Genomic DNA, 22,790 nt, shown 5'->3' with positions numbered 1-22,790 from the left:
AAAGTGTTAGCATTCTAAATTGAAAATTTTCATTTGCATTCTATTTTATTTTCACTTTCACTATGTCTACTAGCAGAATCTGGGAGGAAAAAAAGCCAAATAATACTACATCAATTTGTCATCACTAGCTGACTTTCATCTTATTTGTGCTGAATATTATTTGTTTTTAAAAATTTGTCCCCTACAGTTAATTGTACGAGTAACTTGAATCTTATGTACAGGTACTGTTATCAGAAATTGATTTTCATCTCATTTCCAGATGATAACTGTAGGAAGCTCCTTTGAGGATTTCTTGCTGTAAATAGTCATGTATCTCAGTGGAAAGATGAATGCAATAAATAAATAAATAAAAATAAACAGCAAGATAAATAGGTGACTGGGTGGATGTACGAAATAGGAAGTTAGCTGTATAGGCCGAGTAAACTTTGATTTGAAAATTATGTAGTAAAATACAGGAGGACTGGAATCACTAAATGCAAGTTTTCTTAAACATAATTCTAGAAGTGATGTGGAGAAACCTCTCTCCTCAGCCCTACAATGCTTCATCCTCATCCATTTTAAGAGTTTGCTGAACCTTTAGTCACGTGTCCTGAGTTTTGGACAAATTGCTACCTAACAGACCAAAACCTGAGCCCATCTTCCTACTTTGAGTCTAAAGACTGTATTTATACATGCAGTCTACATTGTTAACAGCTAACACATTGTGAGACCAACTTCTTTATAAACTTATCAGCTTGTTTTCTATTCAGGAAGTAATGTTGAGGCTGAGGATATATCAGTTTTCATTCATTTGTTAAGTGTGAATGAACTGTTAATAACTCCAGAAAAGACTCAAATAAAACAGATGGTAGTCACTGCAGAAGTAACAATGGAAATTTGTAAATGTGTTATTCCATCTGAGTGTGGACACAGTTAATGCAGTGGGACAATTAGACAGCTGATGTGTTGATAAATACTGTTGTGAGCGTATCATATCAGTTGTGTCATCTCATATGAGGAACTCCTGGAGAAGAGGACTTGCTGTTTTGCTGATCTGCTCTCACCAGGTTAGTTAAAATACAATTATAATGGTGTAAAATTGACTTCCAAATATTGAATATGATATGTACATCAGTCAGAAAGTTATGTCACCAATTTTTTGTTTCTATTATTCATTTATGAAAGAAACTACTTCCTCTTATATAGTCCTACATTCTTAAGAAATTTCAAAATGAGATAATTGAAAGCATAAGTGCAATGAGCATTTTAATTGAGGCTGACTTCAGCATAATAGTGCATCTGTTTCTCTTTGTGAAAGCAACATAAAAATTTTTGTTAAGAGGTATCTGCTGATAAGAATAATTTTCTATGTTTGATATATTTGTAATCCTTTTGTCCTGTACACAACAATATGGCCGAATGTAGAGCAAGGGGATTCAACAAATGATAGAAAGCACATCAAGTTTACAGAGGTAAAAGATGGAGAAATATGATTATTACAAAATTTCCTAGCACTTTAAAATTTAACTTCTGTAAAACTGAATTTTGTAGACGTAGTATGAGGTATGAACAGATAACTCAGTTCAAATCTTGGTCTAGAACAAAGTTTTAATCTGTCAAGGAGTTTCATTATTGAATAGAGACCTACTTTGCTGAAAAAGGAACCCAGAGACTTTGTCTAAGGCAGCCCCTGTCATATCTTTTGTCTTGGATATGCTAGTATAGTAAGGTCTGTGGGGGAACCTCTGTGGAATTTGGAAAGCTTTGAGCCAACTGTGGAGATTGTTCTGATCATTAAGATGGTGAGAGCACTGCACACAAGAAGAGGATGGTCCAGGTTCAAGTTCCATAACTTACACACCACTGAAAAGTTTATTCTGGAAATGGACAAAACGTGTTCATTGACAGTCTTACTGTCAGTACCTGAGAGAGACACAAAACTACCCTCTAGTCAGCAATAAACCTAAACATTTGGAGAAACAATGATGTTACTTTCCCCACAGAGACTTGTACAATACCACATTTCATATGTGTAGTTTTCCACAAGATGGTTTTCACTAACAATATTATCTGGAGGATTCAAGCTATCATTACACTAGGATTTATTTCAATGCAATAATGAGTGAAACTGTTCGAAAAGACATGTTGGAAGCATAATCTTTACCTATTTAATTTATCTTTTGTTAGAATATGTGACAAAATTGGGAGATATTACTTTTTAACTGACTCTCGTGTTATTTGTTTCTAAAAGATAATATTTTGTTGAACATAAATTGCATTTTTCTCACTTTTGGTTTCTGGTTATATCTGTGAATTATCTGGGGTGTTTTATTTGGTTTGAATAGTTTCTTTATCTATTTCTTGGTACACTATTTGTAAACTTTACATGTAAAGCCAATTTAACAGAAACAAACAACAATGACAAAACAGGAGTATCTTTTCTCCAAGCAGTTGTGCAAAAATATTTCCAATGACAAATAAATAATGTATAAAATTACTGTATTCAAACTTTTAGTTCTAAAGAGTAAAGAAGTGGCAGTAGGAAGAAACACCTGTTTTTATCGAAATTAGTTAAAAATATGAAGACAGCCAAGAAATACAAAATGCAGGGAGTATGATGTTTGTTAAAAATGAAAATATAAATTACTTTTATGATTAGATGTGAACAGCCTAGCTATAAAAAGATTTAATTTCATATTTTATATGCATGTCATTACTATTTTCAGTTTATTACAATTTTCTTGGCTTTTTTCAAACACATTACATTAAACTATTGCTACAAACAAATTGATTACTAGTATGGGATAAAATAATGTTAACAACAGGACTGAATAATGGAATAGACTAATGCTGCAATTCTGACAGTTATTAATAAGGAACTTCTCTGTACATAGCTAACTGAAAAATAATTGTTCAAACTTTTCTGAATCACAGCTATGAATGTGGTATCCAAATGAAAGTTATTTATCTACTTAGCACTCATTAATTGGATGGGAGAATTTGTTCCAAACATAAACAGCATTAATAACAATTCTCATGATGAACAGTATTCTTATGTTACTTTGGTTACATGTAGTCCATCAAACAGAGGAGTGCAAAGAATGAAACTCTCAAATGCAGCAGCCATGTACTGTTAGCAGCAGTCCACAATATGGACTATGGGCTTCATAGAAACTCATTAATTACAAATAATGAATCATTTTAATGTGTAACATCACATTTTTGCCATGAATGTCTTACAAAAATGATGAAAGTTGCACTGAGAGAGTTCAGATGTTGAATGAAATAAAATCTGGATTACAGACTTTGAAGTACTGGATTTTTTCTGAAAATGAAGACAGCAGAACTACAGAGAAGAGCACATATTTCACAGAACACCTAGACTATAAGCCTATGGATTTCAGTCCAATGGAACCCATGGCCTGTACATCACTTTGGGAAATGAACCAGTTCCCCTGCCTTTTGCAACCAGTGTGTCACCAATTCTATCACCTGACTGTGTCTTTTGAACTTATTCTGAACTTCAACTTATCTTATGCATCTCACCATTCCCTCCACATCTCCCAGTTTATGAGGCCTGTTTTTTAAGTATAAGTACCGTTTTGAAATTAAAAAAAGACGTGCTAAGATATCTCAATAATTTTATTTTTACATGAAAGCCTGTACCTTAATCTACGCACTGACGCCATTACAGTCTGATTCTTCCTTGTTTACGTTGTGTACTGAGTGTTTAAGATGCCTCTGATAATCGTGAGTCCCGCTGACTGTGAAGTACAGGCTGTTATAAGATTTCTTAGTGCTAAAGGCCTAAAAGCGATCGATATTCATCATGAGATCTGTGCAGTTTACGGAGAAGACATTATGATGATGGAATGGTAAGAAAGTGGGGGAGAGCATTTAAAGATGGCCACACAAATGTGCATGATGAACAATGGAGTGGGCGTCCTTCGGTCATTAATGAAAGTTTGGTGCAGGAAGTGGATAAAAAGGTGAGAGAAAACAGATGCTTTATGATTTCCTCCTTTCGGATTGACTTTCCTAATGTTTCTCGTAGTGTTTTGTATGGCATTGTGACCGAGCACTTGAATTACTGAAAATTGTGCGCATGTTGGGTACCGAAAATGTTGACAGATGTGCACAAAACCAAACTTTTAGACAGTGCATTGACTTTCCTTGAGCGGTACCACAATGACAGTGATGATTTCTTAAGCCAAATTGTTATAGGCAATGAAACATGGGTGGCCTACGTCACACCAGAATCAAAGCAACAGTCCATGGAAGTTGAGCAAGGGCATCATTTTGCTGCAAGACAATGCCCATCCGCATATGCCGAATGAGACCACAGATCTCATTACATCTTATCGATGGGAAACTCTAGATCATCCTCTGTACAGCCCTGATCTTGCGCCCAGTGACTTGAAGAAACACCTGGGCGGTGAGCATGTTCAAGACCATGACGAAATCAAAACAGTCAGGCGGCAGACTTCTATGAGAAGGGTATTCAAAAACTGGTACAACGTTATGACAAGTGCCTCAATATTGATGGAAATTATGTAGAAAAGTAGATTAAGGTACAGGCTTTCATGTAAAAATAAAATTATTGAGATATCTTAGCAAATCTTTTTTTAATTTCAAAATGGTACTTACTTAAAAAACACACCTTGTATCAGCCATGATATCTAACTATCATGTGGAACATGAACAGTGAACACTGAACAGGAAAAATTACATTTGTGAGGGGTGACCAGAAGCCAAGGCATGTTGATTTCAACGGCTGCAATATTGCAATGATCATATACATGTGACTTTGTAACCAAAGCTCTAAACTTCTTTACCCCTCTCTGGAAATATTTTGTTTCATCCTTAGATGGAAGAAATGTGGAGTTTGAGAATATAATTCACTTTGTCATCTGTATTTGATAACAGGCTGTAACAGAATTCTTGAATAATGGCCCACAATATTTTTGGGGTTGCTACAGTATATATCACAATTAAGTTTTGTGTCTGTTGTTGCTTCAAAGCTACAGGACAAACGTCCCTCGAAAAATTCCAGTGCTTCTGCCTTACAATGCAGAACCACACAAAAATGCACAAACTGCTACATAAAAAGAATTAGCTGAGTGGCCTTGCCTTATCTCTCAAGCAGCGTGGACCCAGCACCATCAGACTACCACATGTTTTGAACATTAAAAATTGCCCAAGGTGGTCGTCACTTTGAAGAAGCATAAGCTCTGCAGTGTTTTGTGTGTCATTGGCTGAGGGAGAGAAGACATGGATAAAACTGTTGAAAAAGACGGAGACCATACTTAAATGTGAACAATCATTTACAAAGGTTATGACTCAGTGATTTATCCTCATGTGAACTGAAAGAGAAATAAATTAGTGGGCATAATTTTCTGATTGACCCTTGTATGGTTTCTTGCCAGCAAGCACGTGAGTTAAATATAAGAATGATGTATCTGCCCAGCAGAGAAAGTAAAGCATGTATTGTGTGGCGTGTGTCAGAGGATCACGTGGCTGGAGCCGGCCGCCACAGCTATGGCTGGTGTCTCTGCGCGGCACGGCGCTTCACGATGGCTGCCCCGCAGCTCGACCCCCACCCTGTCCAGCTCGCGCACACCTCGTCCGCACAGTCGATGGCCGCTGCAACAACCCTGCCCACCCCACATGGGGCAGTGCACTACAGCCACTGCGCAGACTTCTGCCACCTGCATATGCAGATGGTCAGTATCTGCTCACACATACCATCAAGTCACCAATTGTAGCTATTTTGGACAACTTGCTCAACTAAATAATCAGAAGTATTTGTGAGTCCAATAAGAACTGTAATCAAAGTTGATCACAGGTTCACTACTTCAAGTTCACAGTTTTGACGAAGTTTTATTAAAATCCTGGTGTAAAACATCTCATTAGTAGAGTTTGATTTCTGAATTAACTGTAATGCAATGACATTGAAATGCAATAGCATTGATTTTTGTCACCTTTCTAGAAGTGTGTTGGTTGCTTATGCATCTTTGATCAATGTGGTGTTGTACTCACCTACCATCATATTTAATACTAGAGATTTTCATTGAGATCAAATTATATGTGCCCACTTAGTTTATCTATTTGTGGATTGTGTATCCTCTGTTATGACAGCATATAGAGAATTAAAGAAATGCACACTAATTATCAAAAAACTGAACTTACTTATCAAAACTGACAGACAGTAAAGAGGATTGTTAGTCCTAATACCTCAGTTGAAAGAGTGATTTCTGAGCTTAATATGTGTTTTGACACAATGTTAATGAAAGAAGAGCAACATGATCTGTATAAAAGAAGTAAATAATTAAAAACTTTTCACCACAGAGTTGACGTTGTCAAACAAGTTGCAAACAAAGCATATACATGCCTTCAGTAGTGCAAGGAGCACAAATCCTGGTCTGATGACCAATGGGTAAATGAAACATAGTCAAACCCAATAAGTCTGTGTTACCTATCTCAGGATGTCTTTACTGGCACCAATGGAGACCACTACATGATCCCTACACAGTACATGACCTTTTTCTATGGTGGAGGTTTTATGTAATTTGGGTATTCAAGTCAATGGTAGCAGTGAATTCTATGATCAGACTGGAGACATTTTAAGACTCCATCTTCATTCACTACTGCATACATTGTTTTCAGCAGGTATTAGTAGAGTGTAGGATATGCCAAAATAATAATACTACACCTACATACCTGTACTTTTACAATACTGGTTTGGCACACATGGCTTCTAGAATTGTTACATTTTAATGCTATCAAACCACTGTTGTTTGTATTGGACAAAAATTAAGGATTCATTGCCCCCCCCCCCCCCCACCCTCCATCATGTCTCCAGAAATTGGAATAGTTTTCTGCAAGGATTGGAATACATTTCAATGGCCAGTGACCAATACCCAGGATGATTTTGGTTGGTTGGAATATTAAAGGAAGGGAGATTTGTAGTTAACATTCCACTGACATCTCGATCATTGTAGTAAAATGCTAAAATGGATTCTGACTACTTAAAGCAACTATAGACAACACACAGCTGCAGTGTTAATGACTGTGAGCTTCAGAGAAGGCGAATGACACTCTTCCTACAAAGCTGATGTCAGTGAACAAGGATGTGTTTTCAACTGGACTGTGAACAGTAACACACTTCCTATCAGTGTCCAGAATATACTCCATGCCCAGGATCTGGGCAGAGGTATTGAGCAGGTCGCACCTTGTACTGAACCGTTTGCCAGTGAAGATACATGTTTATGAGTCACTCCATTGGTTTAGAGTGGTCATCTATTACCACAATGCATGAAACTACATAAGCACCTCCATCGCAGTTCCAGAACTGGAGACCTGTCTGTCCACATAAATATTTATCAAACCACAAACAGATACTGTCTCTATGTATAGAACCCCACCATATTGTAAAGTAACTGCCATGGAATAACACCTTTAGTTCAATGTGTACAAAGAACCAGTTACTAATACAACATTGCAATTCATTTTCTTAGTTCATCTCATGCTATTTTAAAAACAACATTTCCAATAATAACAGCTCCCTTTACATAGGATAAAAGCTGTCTTTTACAGCTCACTATGTATTAACACACAATAGTCTTAATTAATGTTACTCAGAACTCTATAAGTGAAAATGATTACTGTAATTTATTTTTAACCTGCGCAGGGCTGGAGAAAATTCGGCAGTCAGTGAGTGGAGGTCCACTTCCAAGTGCAAGGCTGGTCAGCACTGCAGTCCATTCAGACAGACATGTCAACCTCTCATCTATTACACACATGCTTATGCAGTGGGGACAGTTTCTTGATCATGACCTCACAGGTTAGTACAAAGGTTTATAACTATGTTCTGGATGTGGATCAGCCCTTTTGTGTGCACTGAATATTTAAGAATTTTGTATTACAGGAAATTCAAGTCCATTTAAGATGGTAAAGGCAGTTTCCCTGAATGTCATTGGTACAAGAGACATGTAATAGTATTCTTTATTCAAGACACACTTTTTTTTTTTTTTTTTTGGGGGGGGGGGGGGGGGCGGTTCAACAGTCTTCTCATTGGTTTGAGGCAGCCTGCCACAAATTCCTCTCCTGTGCCAACCTCTTCATCCCAGAGTATCATTTGTAGTTTACATCCTGAATTATTTCCTGGATGTATTCCAATCTCTGTCTTCCTCTACAGTTTTTGCTTTCTACAGCTCCCTCTAGTACCATGGAAGTCATTCCCTGGCGTCTTATCAGATGTCCTATCATCTTGTCCCTTCTCCTTGTCACTGTTTCTCACATATTCCTTTCCTCTCCAATTCTGCGCTGAACCGCCTCTTCCTCACCTTATCAGTCCACCTAATTTTCAAGATTTATATATAGCACCACATCTCAAATGTTTCAATTCTCTTCTGTTCCATCCGGTTTTCCCATAGTCAGTGTTTCACTACCGTACAATGTTATGCTCAGAACATATATTCTCAGAAATTTCTTCCTCAAATTAGGGCCTATGTTTGATATTAGTAGACTTCTCTTGGCCAGGAATGCCCTTTTTGCCAGTGCTAGTCTGCCCTTGATGTCCCCCTTGCTCTGTCTACTGCTGGTTATTTTGCTGCCTAGGTAGTAGAATTCCTTAACTTTGTCTACTTCATGACCATCAATCCTGATGTTAAGTTTCTCACTTTTCTCATTTCTGGTATTTCTCATTACTTTCATCTTTCTTCAATTTACTCTCAGCCCATATTCTGATTCATTAGACTGCTCATTCCATTCAGCAGATCATGTAATTCTTCTTCACTTTCCCTCAGAATAGCAACATCACTGGCAAATAGTATCATTGATATCCTTTCCCCTTGAATTTTAATTCCACTCCTGAACCTTTCTTTTATTTCCTCATTGCTTCTTTGACATAGAGATTGAACAGCAGGGGCAAAAGACTAATCCTTTTCTTACACTCTTTTTAATTCAACCCTTTCATTCTTGGTCATCCACTCTTGTTATTTTCTATTGGCTCTTGTACATATTGTAAATTACCCATCTCTCTCTAAAGCTTACCCATAATTTTCTCACAATTTTACATTGTTGAATGCTTTTTCCAGGTGGGCAAATCCTATGAATGTGTCTTGCTTTTTCTTTAGTTTTACTTCCATTATCAATCACAACATCAGAATTGCCTCTCGGGCACCTTCACCTTTCCTACAGCCAAACTGATTATCATCTAACACATCCTCGTTTTCTTTTCCATTTTTCTATATATTATTCTTGAAATCAATATGGATGCACGAGTTGTTAAGTTGACTGTGTGATAATTCTCACACTTGTCAGCTCTTGCTATCTTCAGAATTGTGCGGATGATATTTTTCTGAAAGTCAGATGGTGTGTCACCAGACTCATACATTCTGCACACCAACGTAAATAGTCATTTTGTTGCCATTTTGATTTTAGAAATTCTGATGGAATGTTATGTATCCTTACTGACTTATTTGGTCTTAAGTCCTCCAATTTCCCCAAACATTTTTGTACTTTCTTCTTTCATCAATCAATTGAAGTACTTCTTCTTTTACACATGGCTTCTTCACAGTTGCCTTCTTTGTACCTATGTTTTTCTTTCCAACTTCTATCCATTCCTCTTCAACTGTACTACCCGCTGGGCTATTCTTGATTGCTGTATCTACAGCTTTAGAGAACTCCAGCATATCTTGTCATCCCTTAGTACTTCCGTATCCCACTTCTTTGCATATTGATTCTTCCTGACTAATCTCTTGAACTTCAGCCTACTCTTCATCACTACTACATTGTGATCTGAGTCTATATCTGCTCCTGAGTATGCCTTACAATCCATTATCTGATTTTGGAATCTCTGTTTGACAATTATGTGATCTAAATGAAATCTTCCTCCATCACGCAGCCTTTTCCAAGTATACCTCCTCCTCTTGTGATTCTTGGACAGAGTATTCGCTATTACTAGCTGAAATTTGTTACAGAACTCAGACTTTCTCCTCTCTCATTCCTTTTCAAAAGCCCATATTCTCCTGTAACCTTTTCTTCTACTCCATCACCTACAACTACATTCCAGCCCCCCAAGACAATTAGATTTTCATCTCACTTTACATGCTGTATTACCCTTTAATTATCCTCATATACTTTCTCTATTTCTTCATCTTCAGCTTGCAATGTCAGCATGTGTCCTGAACTATTGTTGTTGATGTTGGCTTGCTGTCAATTATGATAAGAACAAACCTGCCGTTGAACTGTTCACAGTAACATACTCTCTGCCCTACCTTCCTATTCATAATGAATCCTATTCCCATTATTTGATTTTCCGCTACTGTTCATATTACCCTATACTCATCTGACCAGAAATCCTAGTCTTCTTTCCATTTCACTTCACTGACCCCCTACTATATCTAGATTAAGCCTTTGCAGTTCTGTTTTCAGATTTTCTAGCTTCCCTATCATGTTCAGGCTTCTGAAATTTCATGCCCCGATTTGTAGAACATTATCCTTTCGTTGTTTATTCATGCTTTTCTTCATAGCCACCATCCGCTCGGCAATGCCCTCCCAGAGAACCGAATGGGGGACTGTTCTGGAATCTTTTGCCAATGGAGAGATAATCATGATCCTTTTACAATTACAGGCCACATGTCCTGTGGATATACGTTATGTGTCTTTACTGCATCCATACCCATTGCCTTCTGCTTCCTCATGTCGTTGATCATTGCTGATTCTTCCGCCTTTAGTGGCACTTTCCCATCCCAAAGACAAGAGAGTGCCCTGAACATCTGTCTGCTGCTCCACCCTTTTCGACAAGGTCATTGGCAGAGTGAGGGTGACCCCTTATGCTGGAAGTCTTCGGCCGCCAATGCTTATTATTAATCAAAATTTAAGCAGTGACAGGTTTCAAACCTGGGACCGAGGATGCTTTGATTACTAATCAAAGATGCTACTCCTTTATTTTTATGATTTTGAATAAGCTCTTCATTTATGCTTCCTAATGTTGTGTGAACTTCATTATAAAATACATAAGGCAGTATGAAAACTGCAGATAAAAGACATTTCCGTCTTTCGATCGATATAGGTTTGTTGGTTGATTTGGGGGAGGGGACCAAACAGCGAGGTCATCGGTCCCATTGGATTAGGCAGTGATGGGTAAGGAAGGTGGCCATGCCCTTGCTCACATCACAGAAAATCTAAATCAGGATGCCCAGATGTGGATTTGAACTGTCGCCCTCCCAAATGTGAGTCCAGTGTGCTAACCATTGCACCACCACACTCAGTCACTGATTTAGGATGTTAAGTGATTTATAGTAAAAAAGCTAGATCTACAGTTTATCATCATTTTTTCTTATTAGTAGCCCCACTATTTAGTTATTTAAATAATTTCAGAAGTAAAGATAATAACTCACTGAATAGTAAAAATGTTGATCCATCAAAAGGCAGATAGACAAGACTGAGAACTTTGCTAGTTTTTACGCGCCTGTGCAGCTATATTGTTCCCATTGACTACACTGTGCTGGTACTGTAGCTTAACTGGAGTGAGGGATTGAGTTAGGTGGGTGGGCAATGGAAGAGAGGAGGCAGAGTGTGGAAGGAAGGGATGGGGAAGGATAACTGATGGCAAAGATGAGCTCCTTCTGACTGCACACAGGCACATGAGTGAAAGGCTGAGATTGTAGACTCAGCAACATGAACTCAGCAAGAAGAAAAGAGCTCATCATTCTAACAGCACAGCTTGATTTCATAAGAGAGAGTAAAAGTTTCACAAGCAAGATAGATTGGTGAAGAAGATCACTGATGAGCCCAGAAAAGTAGGTCACTTTTGGTCATCGCTGGCCACAAATAATGTCATTGCCTCAGACAAGCAGAAATAAATTTAGCAGTTGCAGTACACCAGTTACAAGGCCAAGACTGTGATGTACTGCTACCATTCACCAAGATGACTTCCACCTTCGAGACTGCTATTTATTTGGTCTGCTGTACTCACAGTATTTGGGAGGTGCACTAACGGCTGCTGCATGTGACAAGTACCTGTAAGCAGTAATCAAATTCCCCAGTTTCCTTGATGGAAGGACTGTGCTGTTGTTCATCTCCACACTCAGCAGAGCTGTTGAGTGATTACCCAAGCACAATCCTTCATTGTCTATGTGAGTGCTCCGTCCTGGGCAACAACACCTATTGCATGGGCTACATCCGCTGCCAACACAGCCTGCCACCCACCCGACACCATGATTACGTGAGCTGGATATCGCAATGCATCGATATCTGCAGACTGTTGAAATAGTATCAGCACTTACTGAGGCCATGTACTGCAATTCCATGGGCTTGAGCCCTAATGCAGTCATTAGCACCCAGCACAGCAACCGGCCTGCTCCATCGTACTCCACTCTACATCATCCTGACAAAAGTAGCGGTCTCAACCCAGGAGGCTGCAGAACAGAGAGTAGGAAGACTGCAGGGTAGAGAGAGTGGGTGCAGGACAAGAGAAGTTAGGGTCTGGCATAGGGATGGAGGACAACATTCCATAATCCTCCTGGAGTCAATACTTGCTGGTCCATTCCCTACACCCACCTCCACACCTGCCCCTGGACCTTACCTTCACTCATCCTGCACCCATAACATCTCCTCAGTCACCCATTCCTATTCCCCTGTTCTATTTCTCACTCCAGACCCTACATTTCTCTGTTACACCTTCTCCTCTCTAAATCCTCCCAATCCACTTCTCCATATTGCCACACACTGTGTGCTATTGCCCCTACCATTGGTTGGAATGAGCTCCCAGGTGCCATTTTCCTATCCTGTGCACCCACTGCCTCTCCCTCCCAGCCTTCACCTGCCCTTCCTCAGTCATCTCTCCCTCCCTCTTGTTCCTCACCTCTTTTCTCATACATATACTTTATAGCTCTGAAAAATAGTTTGTCCAAAATGTTGTAAAACTCTTGATATTGTTTATGTGGCATTTGACAATCCAGTATCTCTACTGCTTGGTGAGGTATTACCTTTACTCCTTATTACATTCCACCAGTTACCATATTTAAATGGGACTTGGATTAAGGTGAAATGGGTTCAACATTTACATTGTCAAAGAATTGAATTTACAACTGCTATGTGAAACTGATATTTAAGTTCATATGTCTTTAAATGAATTTTTTTTAATTTATTACATGTTTCTTCCTGGAATCTAACTTTATTTTTTTCTACTTTCAGCTTCTTCACAAACAAGAGGATTCAATGGATCAGTTCCTAAATGCTGTTCGGATAGAGGGCACAGTTTTCTGCCTGAAAACCTTACAGTGAGTCTGAATGTTAAAATGAGAAAGTGCCTGAAAATGAGGAATATACTCCCAACAATCATTCTCACCCATCCCAAAGTGGTATCCCACTACCCACCCAGTCTAAAATAAAGGGGGTGTATCTTTGTGGAAAAGCTGGATGCGAGACCTGTCCTATGCATCCATCCACCAAAATCTCTTCCATTTCCTCCAACAGGTATATCCTAAGCTATCAGAGGCAGGAACATCTGTGAATGCAGCTCTACTGCATTTTCTCCAAGGTCTTTTATATGTTCATTATTGTCTTTCAGCCTTCCATTCAAACAAATGGGCACTATTAAACAGTGACCATGATCAAAATTGGTCACCCAGTCAGAACATACAGCTGAACACAACATGCTTGACTTCAATGGCTGCCTCATGACCCATCCCATCTGGATTCTTCCCTCAATATGAGTGTCTCTGGAATACATAGAGGGTTATTGTCCCTACAACACATCCTTCAAACTCCAGTCCTATGGGTCACAATCTCTGCCAGGCCCTGTTCCACATCCACTTCCATCCCTGTTCCCATGCCTCACACTTCACTCCGCTGATCTACAGACAGACTTTTCTCTTTGTGGCCTCTCTCTCCTCACCTGCTTTGTTTCTGGTCGTTTCCCCTCCCAACTCATTCTTCCATTCTGTGTGCCACATGCAGTTTCACCTACCTGCAACAGGGAAGACTCACTGCGTTCGCATTCCAATCCCATCCCTTCATTGCCTCATCCTCTCAGTAGTTAGACTTCCTTCCCTCCATCCTTCCCTTTATCTACCTGCTTCCCTTTCCCTGTGTACCTCCTTACTCTTCCCACCGCCTCCACCCAACACAACCCCTCTACCCAATTTGGCTGCAGTGCCAGGCTACTGCAATCATCTGTGATATTACATCTATGACTTTACATTATGGTTTTAAAGCTTTAAATTTTTATCATTTATATAAAGATTTCTTCGCATTTGAAACAGATAACATATTATGTCTTCATAAGAATCATTGGCCTATATATTTTGCTGTGCTACCACAATAATCAGTTGAATATTCCCTACTTTCATTAAATTCTTGCTAATGTTTTCTGTTTGTTGATAATCATGCTTAGGGTGTTAGGGGCAAATAGCTATTTAGGAAAGGCATTTTACCTACATGACAGAAATGAAAAATTCACAATCAAAAGTACTGGAAATGTATGCTTTAGCAGGCAACATAAAGTGAAAAAGAACACCAAAATCTCATAATCATGCTCCCAACTTTGAAACATGAAAAGATTTCGAAAAAGTGGCAGATTTTTTAGCTTGCTCTAATCCCTTCTTCCCCCTGCCTCACATGATAGTGGCAAAATTAACTCTCTCTTCTCTTATCAGGCTTGACTGAAAGTGGGTTGGAAGTTCTGAAGTGTATGTTTTCATTTGGATTATTCACTTTCATTAACACTATCAATCATTGTATTATCTTCTGCAATTAATGAAAAAGATATTGACATAAAAAAGATAAAAACAGTACTTAGAACATATGTTATTATACAGTAACAAATGTTGTATTTTTTTCCTTTTCATGCTTAGCATCCAGACTGTCTCCCAGTTGAAGTGCCACCAACAGATTACTTCTACCAACGCTATCATGTGCGTTGTCTGGAATTTGTGCGCAGCAGTGCTGTCCCTAAGGTAGACTGCTCACTGGGGGCTAGAGATCAAATAAATCAAGTCACATCATTCCTTGATGCTTCTAATGTCTATGGAAGTTCTGAAGATGCTGCATCAGCACTTAGACTTTATCGTAATGGTGAGTCCTTCAGTAATGCAATAAGCATGACATTACCTTTATAATATTCAAAATGGTTTAAATATAATGAAGTGACATTCTCTAAGTCTGTTAATTTCTGGGTAACTATGACTGTTTCATGTTGTCCAGAGGGCTTACTGGATTTTTACTTTTTCCATCAGGCTTTGAACTAGGATACATAATTTTTTTGCTAAGTTTGATAACATGAGTAACAAATCACAACTGAAGTCAGTTATGGGTATTTCAAAAATATCTTTGAGTAACAAAGCTCCAGGGTATTAAGTGGATGGATGTCCTATGTGATTTCAGTACTACTGACACACAGTTTTATGCTTAAATTGCAGTTGTATCAAGTAATAAAGATAATTATTTGAGGTGCAATATCTTAAAAAAATTTTAAAGCAGGAAATATGACATTATTTATGTATACTTAGCTTGAAAAGAATTACTGCTGATTATAGTTGTTGATTGTGATTATTGATCATTATTTGTGCTATGAAAGTACGATACTCAATTTTCTTTTTATCAATTTTATATACCTTTTTATTCTTTTTGAATAAATTTCAACATTCCAAGTTTTGTAACCTAATTTATTAACACTTGTCACTTACAAGATGCCAACAAACTGCCACTTCCAACAACTGAGTCACAAATTGGCTAAGCTACTGAACTGTTTTGGCCTAACATCGGAAGTTATATAGAATACCTTGAAGTTTTATATTACAATTAATGTTTTATTTGAATTACAATAAAGAAGGTTAACATAAATAGTTTCACATGTGACATCAATGTAAAGCATATTTTTTAAATAAAACTCAATTACAAGGTTTTTCCAGGCTAAATTTCATAAGATTTATTATTTATTTAATTTATTTGTTTATTTTCATATTCTTTAGATTCTTTAACATGTGTGAGATGCTATGATGTGGAATGACTTAAAGAATTTACAAAAACAGACATATGACATAATAGTTATTGTACAAAAACATTTTCAGGGGAAGTACATAATGTAAAAGTACAACAGAAAAAATAAGTAAATCCCTTTAACAATTAATATTACAATATGCAAGTTTTCATCTAAAACAAGTTGATATTCTAAATGCCTACAATAATGCTAACTTCAATGCCAAACCTTTATCATTTTATATAAACAAAAGTGCTCCAATGTATAATCAACACTATACATGTCAAGTTTCTTCACCTAATGATCATATTGTTCAGTCACATTATAAGATTCTGTCAACATACTTTATTCTTAGGTCAGTTATTATTGGTTGGTTGGTTGGTTGGTTTGGGGAAGGAGACCAGACAGCGTGGTCATCGGTCTCATCGGATTAGGGAAGGATTGGGAAGGAAGTCGGCCGTGCCCTTTCAGAGGAACCATCCCGGCATTTGCCTGGAGTGATTTAGGGAAATCACGGAAAACCTAAATCAGGATGGCCGGACTCAGTTATTGTTCTCAACACCTTTACACAATTATTAATGTAAAAAGAAAATCAAGACATGCAACAAAATCAGTGTATTGGGATGTTTACTGAAGAAACTTACTGTATACTTCGACTGGTGGATCTCAGCTTGTTACACTCCGAAGAGAAGTGGCGGACAGCTATGCTGCAGGCAGGACAGGGGGAAGGTTCATTGCCCATAGTCAGCGAAAGAGATTGAGAAAGGTAGGTACAGATGGAACAGGGTTGGTTATTTAAATGTCACTTTGTACGTGAAACTGAAATGGGGGCAGGAGGATGGAATGCCAAGAAGAGAGGAGTGGGCACAAAGGACCGGGCAATTCAGAAATGCTGGCATTAAGTGGGGAAAAGCAAATGGCATGTATTTTGACAGGTGTTAAGGTTAACTACAACATGCAGAGTAGCATTCTCCAAAACCTGGTGGTTCATTTGACCCTCAAGAACAGTTTGACAGAGAATATCTGCTTTCTGGTCAGTCCTAGTTAGAATGCTATACATTAAATGTTGTGAGTGCTTTCACAAGTGGCTCTGGATCTTATAGGTGGGAAATGACAATGACAGGTCTAGAGTAGGATGTTGTGGGCAGATATATGAGACAGATGTTGCACTTGGTTCTTCAATAAAATTATGACAGGGGAAGGATGAAAGAAAGAGTTGGATAAGAGCAGAAAAGGATGTCATGTAGGTTGGGTGAGCAGCAGAATACCAGTTTCAGGGTGTAAAAAGAGGTAGTTGAAGCCCTGGCAAAGGATACAGAAAATGGCATTGCAGTTTCTGGAAAAGGTATCAGTCCTTTTGTGACTGGTCAGGATGTTGTGTTTATGTGAATATAGCGTATGTTAGATGTTCCTGTACAACATGGGGAGGGTAGGATCAATATGTGAATCACTGTAAGACCTCTGGCATACTGAGAGAGGAATTGCTTGTCACTGCAAGTGCAGCACCCATGGGTAGTCAGGCTTTATGACAGGGATTTTTTATGTGAAACTATTGGCATTTGTTGAAATGGAGGTATTGTTAGTGACTCATGGGTTTAACTCAAACAGAAGTTCTCATGAGACCATCAGTGACATGAGGGTCAGCACCCAAGAAAATTGTTTCCTAAGCTGGTAGTGATATGATGAAATAGATTAGAGAGAAAATGTGCTCCTCTAGTAATTAAAATAAGAATCCAGATCATAAAGATACTATCAATGAATATGGTGGGGTTTCATATTTAGAATGGCTAGGAGAGTTTCGTATATGTGGTCCATAAACAGGTAGGCATTGACAGGTGTTATTCAAGCACCCATGGCAGTGTTTTTGTGGGTTCTATGTTCAAAGGAAGATAACCAAGTGAGAGGGTAATCAGCCATAACTATGAAAAAGAGGTGGTGGGTTTGGAGTCAGCCAGGTGTGGGGAGAGGTGCTGCTTGATGTTCTGGTAAGACCACAGGCATTAGGAATTTAGTGTAGAGAGAGGTGACATCGATAGTAATAAACAGAGTGACAGGTGACAAATGGAGAGACAGCAGGATGGTAGGCTGTGAGCAATGAGTTGAGGTTGCTAGCTCACAATATCAGAGATTCTTTCAGTAGCAGCACAGTAACCAGCCAGATAGACTCATAGAGGAGATTCCTTATTCTTCCCATATCTCTGAAGATTCACCTTTTTTATGGGATCTGTAGAACATAGTAAATGAAATACTGAATGAATGTACTCACCTACAAATTTTCTATGAGTGTGTTGTAAAAAGACTAAGAGAGATACACAGGTTTGATCATGTAACACACTGTTGTAACCTCCAAAAACCTAACAGACACAGCTCTGGAATATTCATTCAGTATTTCATTCATGACATACGGTATAATTTTCTGTGATAACTTTTCCTATTCACAAAGAGGATTTTAGGCTCATAACTGGGGAGTTTGAGCAATACGTGGTCTGTGTTCACAAACCTGTTGTTGATCCCTTCTCAGGAGTCTGAGAATTCTAACACTGAACTCTTAGAATATGTTATTTGTTGTTAACAGTATGAGCTTATTCCCAAGAATTAGCGGCTTTCACTCAGTTATACTAGGCAGAAATCTAGTCTGCATTTGGATTGCACCCCTTGACTCTTGTGCAAAAAGGCATGCAATATTCTGCTGCATCCATTTTCAATAAACTACCGCAAGAGTTAAAGAATATTTGCAGTAATTCTCATACACTAAAGTCTAAACTGAAGAATTTACTTCTGAATCACTCCTATTTTGTTGGGGAGTCCCTGGGAAAAAATTAACCTAATTCTTGTGTTAAACTTTTGATTATGCTAATATATATTCACAGATTATCACCTGCACATGATTTGTCTACATTTTATTTTATCTGTGGTAATACCATGTATTGACTCATTCCATAACCATGGAGATTTTCTCCTCAGTCTGATCCTACAAAACTAGACGTGTAAAATAAAGTAAAAAATGTTAAATGAAGACAGTGAATATGGTAGAAAAAGGGTGTATTGAGGCAATAGTTACAGGAATGAGTCTAGATTACCTGGTGTGAAGGAACAGGCAATGCTTCACATAATTGAAGATCAGGAGATTTGTAGATCACTCCGTATCTTTGCTGAAAATAGGCTCCAAATACTCTACTTCTGGTTGGAATAATAGACATTTTTGTATGTTGAAATGCTAAACTACATGCTGTAGTAGCAAAAAAATCTGCTGGAAGTTGCACAAGAGGTCAATTTAATCAGTGCAATTGGGTACATGACGTAGAAGTTGTTCTAGAAACCACTGAAAAACAGCCAACACACTAGTGAAACTGAAAGGTGGCTATGATATTTCTTGAAGCTAAATGAAATGTTAATGATAATGAACTTCCCTGAGTTTTCATCAAGGGTTGGCTGAAAATATGATTATAACAAACTGATTCCTGAGAAGCATTGACCACCCACCAAACAGGAAACTAACTATTCCATGCATGACACTGTATATATATCCATAAATTTTTGTGTATCAGAAGTCACACTAGAATCAGCACAGTCACAGAGACTCCTCTAATTTGTAAATGACAATGGCAGGTAACATCCAAATAGTGGATGGAGTGCATCACAGAGCTCCTACTTATACCATCTGATTATGCTATTCACAAATCCTGTCTTGAAGGGACTATACTGTAGTGTATTTTTTAGAAAAATCATGGATGACTCCCACCTATAGCAGATTTGGGCTCTGACATTATTTATGCATAAAATATCCTGCTAGAATAAAGAACAAAATGTTGTGTTTTGGCCACTAATTAAAAGTAAATGGTGTGATATGTTGCTCAACTTGTACCAAACTGATGCAGTGTGCTGACCCATGGTGTGAATATTACATTCTGTAACAATATCAAAAGTTTGGCAACATGCCAATGTATGGACACTTGTGAAAAGCTAGGGCATGCTGACTATCAGGGGATTACCATGCAGCAGTCAGTGTCTTGCATTCCATGGAGGGCAATCATATTACATCTGTGTCTACATCTATATTCCACAAGCCACATAGTGGTATGTGGTGGAGTGTATTTTGTGTATCTGTGTCACTTTCCCCCTTTTCTATTCCAGTTGCGAATGGTTTGCGGGAAGAACAACCGCTGGTAAGCCTTCATGAGGGTCAAAGCTCTCTTATTTTATCTTCCTGGTCTTTTTGCAAGATATATGTAGGAGGAAGCAATACATTAGTTGTCTCTTCTGGGAATGTAGGTTTACACTCTTCGAACTTTAACAATTAACCACACCATGGTGCTGAATGCTTCTCTTGCAGCGTTTGCCTCTGGAGTTGGTTGACCATCTCTGTGATGCTTTCTGGCTTACTAAATGATTCTGTAATGAAACACACTGTTCTTCTCACAATCTTCTCTATTTACTCTATTAGTCCTACCTGGTACAGATCCCATACTGACAAGCATTATTCAAATATTTGTTGAACTAGGGCTTTGTGAGCTATGGCATCTGACTTCGCTTCAATTATTTTTATGTGGTTGTCCCACTTTAAATCACTCCATACACATAGTCCTGCTCACAGTGACTCTTCTGCAATTATTTTATCTTGCAATAATAAGTATTTCTGTCTATGCACGTGCAACACATTACATTTATGAATGCTGAGGGTCAAGTGTCATTCCTTGCATCAAATGTTAATCCTCTGCAGTTCTTCATGCATTTTGCTACAGTTTTCTTGCACTGCAACTTCTCTGTATACAACACATCATCCATTTTAAAGCTTCATGAAACTTCTACTGTTGTTAAATGACAAATAACACTCCCTTTTGGCTCATCCAAAGCTACTTTTATATCTGGACACTTCTCTCCATGAATAATGACATTGAGGAGGATTACCGGGTTGGTTGCACCAATAATCACACCCATTTAGCCATAGTTCATTTATTAACCTTAACACATACAAGGATCACAGAGAACTGAACTGAACATGGCAGAACAGCCAAAGATAATGCTTAGAGTCCAAAAATGAATGCATGTCGATGTTGGTGTCAATTTCATCGGCGCCACAACCTGCTGCATTCTGTTTGCTAGGAACTCTTCAGTCAAATCCCACAGCTGGTTTGATATTCTGTACACTCATATTTTCTTCATTATGCAGCTGTGTGGCACTGTATTGAATCGCTTATGGAAATCAGGGAATACAGCAGTTACCTGGGCATCAGTGCCTGCTGCTTACTGGGTCTCCTGGATGAACAGCAAGAGCTGGGTTTCACTAGTTCACTGTTTTTAGAACCCATGTTGATTCCTAGAGAGGTGACTTTTGGTTTCCAAATATGTCACAATACATTCTACAACAGACATATGTAAGAGTTTTGTAGTTTTGCGCACCTGTTTTATGATCTTTCTTGAAAACAGGAATGACCTGTGCATTTTTTTCCAATCATGTGTAACACCTCACTCCTCTGGACTGTCTGTCATTTTCATTAGCTGGTTAAAATCACATGTGCATTACTGCCACAGCATCTCAGTTAGGTAGTTAACCTTCTTGGCCATTATTGAGTAACAAGAAGATATTGCATTAGGACTAAATAATTAGCTCCCAATCATTACTGTGGTGATTTTTTATATAATATATGTTCACCTTTTTATGTTCCAGGAACTCATATTCTACATATAAAAATATATTTAAAATTGAAAAACTAATTGCATTATTACAACAGTATAAGAAAAAAGATAAGATTGCTACTCACCATATAAAAATGACATGTTGAATTGTAGACAGGCACAAAGAAAAGACTATTAAACATTTAGCTTTTTGCCAAAGACTTCTCCATAAAAAGAAATACACACATTCAAACAATGGAAAATCCAGGATGGAATGTAACAATACCAGAGAAGGAAAGTTTCGCTACTCACCATATAGCGGAGATGCTGAGTCACGATAGGCACAACACAAAGGTTCACACAATTATAGATTTCAGCCATTAAGGCCTTTGTCAGCACACACACACACACACACACACACACACACACACACACACACACACGTATTTATTTATTTATGCAGTCTAAGTGTGGTTTCAGCTCTTTGAGACTGCAGACGTGTGTGCAAGTTGCATTTGCATGTGTGTGTGTGTGTGTGTGTGTGTGTGTGTGTGTCTACTGCTGACAAAGGCCTTAAGGGCTGAAAGCTATAACTGTGTGAATCTTTTCATTGTGCCTATCGCAACTCAGCATCTCCACTATATGGTAAGTAGCAACTTTCCTTCTCTAATATACACATTCATTCACACAAGCAAACACACCTAACACGCACATGATCACCATCTCTGGCAACAGCAGAAAGTCATGGGTGACATACAAAACAAGGTATGACTAGAGACAATCACTCACCAGGTAGAGAAAAGGGTTGGGCAGTAGCTTGGTAACATGAATGTTGTTCAAAATGGCATTTTTAAAGCCTATATATATGAGACATTCTTGACACAAGTTTTCCCTTTTATGTGCTTCTCATACAAACTGATTTACCAGCTAATCAGGAACACAGTTTTGCTTAATTTTCTTCATAGTATGTGCAAGAAATGAAGACCATGTAAATGCCATTTAAAGATGTGAATGTCTCATGAAATTTGAAGCAGAGATTATCCTCAATCATGCAGCCTTATGTAATTAAGGTGCACAATCTCTATAGTTTCATTTTAATAACCTCTACGCATGGGATGTAAATAATCATATGCAGCAGATTTAGTCAACTAATGTTTAACCCCAATGTTTGTGTGTTTCAATAGCCTTTATCCCCATCTCATTACAT

The 22,790-nt window shown here is 38.2% G+C and overlaps 1 protein-coding gene across 1 annotated transcript in view; it reads left to right on the top strand.

Annotated features, from left to right (window-relative positions):
• The first annotated feature begins 549 nt into the window (after positions 1-549).
• LOC124595374 (chorion peroxidase-like) overlaps positions 550-22,790 on the top strand; it is a 57,209-nt gene continuing 34,968 nt past the window's right edge. Inside the window, exons 1-5 of the mRNA XM_047134090.1 lie at positions 550-1,046; positions 5,485-5,702; positions 7,670-7,822; positions 13,183-13,268; positions 14,844-15,063. Of these exons, the coding sequence (XP_046990046.1) occupies positions 7,780-7,822; positions 13,183-13,268; positions 14,844-15,063 (349 nt within the window). The 5' untranslated portion in view covers positions 550-1,046; positions 5,485-5,702; positions 7,670-7,779. The remainder of the gene's footprint in view (positions 1,047-5,484; positions 5,703-7,669; positions 7,823-13,182; positions 13,269-14,843; positions 15,064-22,790) is intronic.

The sequence above is a fragment of the Schistocerca americana genome, chromosome 2 (genome assembly GCF_021461395.2).
Source record: "Schistocerca americana isolate TAMUIC-IGC-003095 chromosome 2, iqSchAmer2.1, whole genome shotgun sequence".
Classification (NCBI taxonomy): Eukaryota; Metazoa; Arthropoda; class Insecta; order Orthoptera; family Acrididae; genus Schistocerca; species Schistocerca americana.
The sequence above is the reverse complement of the archived record's forward strand: the minus strand, read 5'-3'. Positions and strand labels throughout refer to the sequence as shown.